At 43.1% G+C, this 6,346-nt stretch overlaps 1 protein-coding gene across 5 annotated transcripts; it reads right to left on the minus strand.

The window, feature by feature from the left end:
- On the minus strand, window positions 1–5,334 carry LOC106599140 (holocytochrome c-type synthase). Of its 5 annotated transcripts, none has more exons than XM_014190236.2 (7): window positions 5,315–5,334; window positions 4,345–4,497; window positions 3,978–4,177; window positions 3,502–3,650; window positions 3,243–3,362; window positions 2,586–2,672; window positions 1–952 (listed from the first exon to the last, which is right to left on the minus strand). In XM_014190236.2, exons 1-7 carry the CDS (start codon window positions 5,316–5,318, stop codon window positions 754–756), a joined length of 912 nt encoding a protein of 303 aa, XP_014045711.1. In that variant the 5' UTR covers window positions 5,319–5,334; the 3' UTR covers window positions 1–753. The 5 variants fall into 5 exon arrangements, with proteins under 5 accessions (XP_014045711.1, XP_014045713.1, XP_014045712.1 ...); XM_014190238.2 differs by lacking the exon at window positions 5,315–5,334 and adding an exon at window positions 5,014–5,308; XM_014190237.2 differs by lacking the exon at window positions 5,315–5,334 and adding an exon at window positions 4,955–5,307.
- Window positions 5,335–6,346: the final 1,012 nt, after the last annotated feature.

A 6,346-nucleotide genomic window follows, 5' to 3' on the forward strand; every position in this document is an offset into this window, starting at 1 on the left:
TTTACCATTTCAAAAACTGAATCCTTTATTAAAGATGCTTAAGACAGAAGCTTATACTATACTAAATAAAACAACTAATTTTCCCTGAATTTAACAAAATTATGATTAAAAAAGGCAACTGTGTGTTGCATTGAAACTCAAGCCAAAGAATATACATTAACCTGTTTTATCTGGGACAAATACATTATCAATTTGTCTTCATTGAGAGTCCATTCCAAATGGTTGCTTCCATTGACCTGGGAGTTGTTGCATTTAGTCATTGAGACACTTTAAATACATGCTACAAGACCACAATTACAGTATCTCTCCCTTTAACTTAAAACAACACCATAGAAACATGCCTTTACTTTAAACATAATACGGGATACAAATAGCACACAGTTCTATCTTATCAACTTAGGAGAATTGATTCACTATAGAAAAGCCACCAATTAGTATGTCCTCCCAATCAAACAATTATTACAGTGAGTCAATATACATGTGATTGCGTGTGTGGACTCAAAGTCAATCAAAACAGTTCACTTCAAACAATGAAGCAAATCTAGCTGTCTATTAAAAGTTGAGTTATTAGCAGAGTGCCAGAGTCTGGTCAATAAATACATTAGTACTCCCTCAAATCAGTGGATCTTAAGTGGTAGTGGATAGCCTTGTCCCAGATCTGTATGTGATTTAGCCAACTTCTCTGACTATCATTGAATGGCATGACATCATACAGATCTGGGATCAGGCTATTAGTGTGGGGAGTGTTGGGGTTTAAGAGGAGGTCCAGCGCCACCAGGCCACTCTCATACGGTCCCACACGGCGCTGAGGGAGTCAAAGGCAGGACGCACGTCCAGGATGGTGAAGTTCTGCTTATTGATCTCACCGCCATCGTAATAGTCAATCACATAGCGCACCTCCTTTCCACAGCGGTCTACGATCCAGTCGTGCCTGTCAAACGGTAAGCCATACCTGCAAACACAAAATGACGTCGTATGATCTAGTCTATCACAAATTGAAACAACCAGAAAAAGAGTGCTAGTTGTACTTGCTTGGGCTAGGTCTGTGTCAAGAAAATGTATATATTTTTGCATGCAAACTCAGCAAAAAAAGAAACGTCCTCTCACTGTCAACTGCGTTTATGTTCAGCAAACTTAACATGTGTAAATATTTGTATGTACATAAGGAGATTCAACAACTGAGACATAAACTGAACAAGTTCCACAGACATGTGACGAACAGAAATTGAATAATGTGTCCCTAAACAAGGGGGGGGGGTCAAAATCTAAAGTAACAGTCAGTATCTGGTGTGGCCACCAGCTGCATTAAGTACTGCAGTACATCTCCTCCCCATGGACTGCACCAGATTTGCCCGTTCTTGCTGTGAGATGTTACCCCACTCTTCCACCAAGGCACCTGCAAGTTCCCAGACATTTCTGGGGGGGGAATGGCCCTAGCCCTCACCCTCCGAACCAACAGGTCCCAGATGTGCTCAATGGGACTGAGATCCGGGCTCTTCGCTGGCCATGGCAGAACACTGACATTCCTGTCTTGCAGGAAATCACTCACAGAACGAGCAGTATGGCTGGTGGCATTGTCATGCTGGAGGGTCATTTCAGGATGAGCCTGCAGGAAGGGTACCACATGAGGGAGGAGGATGTCTTCCCTGTAATGCACAGCGTTGAGATTGCCTGCAATGACAACAAGCTCAGTCCAATGATGCTGTGACACACTGCTCCAGACCATGACATACCCTCCACCTCCAAATCGATCCCACTCCAGAGTACAGGCCTCGGTGTAACGCTCATTCCTTCAACGTTAAACGCAAATCCGACCATCACCCCTGGTGAGACAAAACCGCGACTTGTCAGTGAAGAGCACTTTTGCCAATCCTGCATGGTCCAGCGACGGTGGGTTTGTGCCAATAGGCGACGTTGTTGCCGGTGATGTCTGGTGAGGACCTTACAACAGGCCTACAAGCCCTCAGTCCAGCCTCTCTCAGCCTATTGCGGACAGTCTGAGCACTGATGGAGGGATTGTGCGTTCCTGGTGTAACTCGGGCAGTTGTTGTTGCCATCCTGTACCTGTCCCGCAGGTGTGATGCTCGGATGTACCGATCCTGTGCAGGTGTTGTTACACGTGGTCTGCCACTGTGAGGATGATCAGCTGTCCGTCCTGTCTCCCTGTAGCGCTCACAGTACAGACATTGCAATGTATTGCCCTGGCCACATCTGCAGTCCTCATGTGCCTAAGGCACGTTCACGCAGATGAGCAGGGACCCTGGGCATTTTCTTTCTGTGTTTTTCAGAGTCAATAGAAAGGCCTCTTAAGTGTCCTAAGTTTTCATAACTGTGACCTTAATTGCCTACCGTCTGTAAGCTGTTAGTGTCTTAACGACCGTTCCACAGGTGTATGTTCATTAATTGTTTATAGTTCATTGAACAAGTGTGGGAAACAGTGTTTAAACCCTTTACAATGAAGATATGTGAAGTTAATTTGATTTTTACAAATTATCTTTAAAAGACAGGGTCCTGAAAAAGGGAGGTTTCTTTTTTTGCTGAGTTTATGTAACTTCCATACAGAACTGTTTACACCAAAAACTCACCCCATCCAGTGGCGAAATCTGGCTCTAGGAGTGAATTCTTTTGCTTTGCCTCCAAACCGTAACAGGGAGGGTCCGCATGGGCATGCCCTAGAAAGAAAGAAATTAAATACAATTCACATATCTGGTATGGCACACATATCATGACATGCACTGGTTGTTCAGGGGTAATTTGAAGCGTCAGTAAAGTGCTTATTAAAGTGCTGTGATTATTATTATTTGATCCTGCTGGTCATCTATGAACATTTTAACATCTTGGCCATGTTCTGTTATAATCTCCACCCAGCACAGCCAGAAGAAAACTGGCCACCCCTCATAGCCTGGTTCCCCTCTAGGTTTCTTCCTAGGTTCTGGCCTTTCTAGGGAGTTTTTCCTAGCCACCGTGCTTCTACACCTGCATTGCTTGCTGTTTGGGGTTTTAGGCTGGGTTTCTGTACAGCACTTTGTGACATCAGCTGATGTAAGAAGGGCTTTATAAATACATTTGATTGATTGATTGAAGTGCGCTCAACCTTACATGGTAATAGGGGGGGGGGGGGGGGCATTTCAGACCAAACAAACACAATGCTTGGTTATTATCACTTAATCTTATTAAGTTTGTCTCTTTTTTTTTTCTTTTACCAGAGTCTGAGATGTTGATTGTTCACTGAGGTTACTCACTTCTTATGGAATTGTTCCCATTTGAGGATCTCCTGCCATGCCTGTTCATTGTTCTGGTTATGAATCTTGATGATGTTTGTCATGTCTTTTTGACCAAGATCTTCATCCTTCCAGTGCCATCTGTGAAACAATTTTAATGAGTCAGTACACAACATTAGAAACCCTAAACCCAAGCCCATAGAGATATAACTATAGGTTCTATCAATTCTATCTCTATGCCCAAGCCATATTTCTTCAGTGTTCTGATTGGTCGACTGACCCTTTCCTCAGCATGGCATTCCAGAACATCTGTTCCGAGGGGTAGACCCAGTTCTGATCCGTACCACCCCGGGGGATCTGGGACTCCTCTCTGTTGACTGACAGATCAAAGGGCTGACCTGGGGCAGGCTGCTGGTTGGGTGGTGGCATCTGGATAAAGAGAAATAACAAAACATAACGATGAGATGTAGCCTTCAGGGTTTTAAGTCTCATCAATATATGCTGTAGTGTCATCTATCTCCTAATTGACTGGGTTTGATTCGATTTTAGCCTATTAGTCAACCAGTTCCTGGGTTATGAAAAAAGAGAGGTACACTAAACAACAGTTAGTACATCAGTTTATTTAAAAACTCTGTAACACTTTACTTTAGTGTTCTTATCACAGCGTAATTATAGTTGTAGGAGTAACAAGTATTGTAATTACATAGTAAGAATAATACACAGTGCATGTAAAAGTATTTTAGCTGCTTTGCGTACCATGTTTGCGATATTGATGTCAGACACAAATTTCTCTCTGTTGGCTGCTTTCATGGGGCACTCCACAAACTCGTATGCCCGATCCTGATGTGGTGGCCCTGCCTGGTCTGAAGCTGGGGCTGTTGGGGGGGCCGTGCTCTCAACCTGGGCCGGGGCGGACGCCTTGTGCATGGGACACTCTGGTGGTGGTAATGGTGTACCTGAGAGGACAGGTCAAAATACATTAGTACAATGAAAAACAATATCTGCTTTGCTATTGCTATGCAAGGTGTGACAGCTGATGGGGTTATGGATATACATTGCAGACAACAGAGAACCAATAGACAAACACAAACAGTATCAACCTGACACAGCTGAAGAGACTTACTTGGTTTGGTCTCCTTTTGCATGGGGCATCCCTGGGGTGGTGAGCCAGCATAGGGGTGAGCGACCACAAAGCCCTCTGCTTTAACTGTTGAACCGGACATGGGATCCATTCTGCCTGACAAGTTAGTCACTGGATAGGTCTTACACCCCAGACCTGTCAGCAATATAACAGATATTAACGTTAAGAAAGAAGAAATGTGTAAAGGGTCATGAATTCCTGCTATGCCTCATAGCTAGCTCATACCACATCTAGCCTGTGAATTAACCAGTCATACAGCTAATGGTCAAAGATTGAAACAACAGCACCCCTAGCTTGTTATTTCCATATGTCTGTAACACATGACGGTTGTTCTAAATGGGATATTACAGTAACTGTTGAAATTACCATTGCAACAGCAGCGATTATGTAAATATCACGACCTTGCATGCACTATGGACCATATCAGCTGCTGGATACTGTAGCGGTAGGACTCCCATCCCATGCTGGTTTGAAATTCGTTTAGAAATGACAGACTAATTTTATGACTAAACTCGTTGCCTATTTCTTGAAATATATAAAGTAAAACAAACGATTTTACTATGGATTAATCTAGTAAATATAAACGTGTTACCTTGATGAAGGTAGTCCGTCTATGCTGCAATGTCGTGAAAGTTAGCAAACACTACATACCCACAATGCACTGGGGGAATGTTCTGGTTACTTTGGGAGAATCTCAATTGCATACACTTCGCGTCCTCTCCAATGAGGTATAAACAGAGAACGATATAAACCGGGATTCCTATGAGTTGTAGCCGCAATGGCGCTTCCCATTCCTAAACTGTCACATACGCTACAATGGCACAGATATAAAGATGAGTCCTGTATCAATCTCTATGGGTTTAAATAACAAAGAACGGTCTACTCGACTCTCTCTTCAAAACTCATTGCAGAAGGTCAGACAGGAGACCCAGACAGTCTTATCACAATTTACCCATGATACATCACGGTTTTGATGCTCGTGTTCGAGAGCATCAAACCAAAGAGTTTTTAAACCAATTTCCGGGCACGCTTGCGAAACAGACCATGCAGACTAGGCCGGGGTTTGAGAAGTCAATTAGAGAAGTAATTTTTTTCCCCTTAGTTGTTCATTTTCTTGAAAGGCACCACCTACATTCGAGCCAATGTCTTAAGAACTTGAAAATGTTATTACTCTAACCTCTTGAAAGTGACAAACTGACACGTTTTCATTTTCATAAAAAAACAAGTATTTGATTTCACGGCGTGTACACGCGCAGTTCGGCGAGAGACGCGTTTCTACGACCGAGTTTAGCTATCCATCGTCGCCATGACATCGCATACAATGGGAATGTCTATTGGAGAAGCAGTTTCTGCCTATCTTCATACTGTACTGTCTTTGTTCGAGAGCATCAAAAACCGTGATGTATCGTTGGTAAATTATGACAGGCGTGAATGATCTAGAAATACTATTGAGTAGTAATTTAAGATGCAAGGTGATTTGTAGATCAATAAGTCTCAACTCACCTTTATCCCATTTAATCCCATAATTTTTCATTACACCCAGAAATCTGCTCCTTTTATTCTCTGTCGCCAACTCACAAGATGACCAGTTCTTTAAGCCTTTAGCCATACCCTTATCCTACTCTGTTCATCTGGTGATGTAGAGGTTAACCCAGGCCCTGTAGCCCCCAGTTCCACTCCTATTCCCCTGGCTCTATCATTTATTGACTTCTAAAAGCCTTGGTTTCATGCATGTTAACATCAGAAGCCTCCTCCCTAAGTTTTTTTTATTCACTGCTTTAGCACACTCCGCCAACCCTGATGTCCTAGCCTTGTCTGAATCTTGGCTTAGGAAGGCCACCAAAAATTGTGACATTTCTATCCCTAACTATAACATTTTCCACCAAGATAGAACTGCCAAAGGGGGTGGAGTTCTGTCGTGCTATCCAGGTCTGTGCCCAAACAGTTTAAGTACTACTTTTAAAAATCCACCTTTCCAGAAATA

This window comes from Salmo salar, chromosome ssa03 (genome assembly GCF_905237065.1).
Source record: "Salmo salar chromosome ssa03, Ssal_v3.1, whole genome shotgun sequence".
Lineage (NCBI taxonomy): Eukaryota > Metazoa > Chordata > Actinopteri > Salmoniformes > Salmonidae > Salmo > Salmo salar.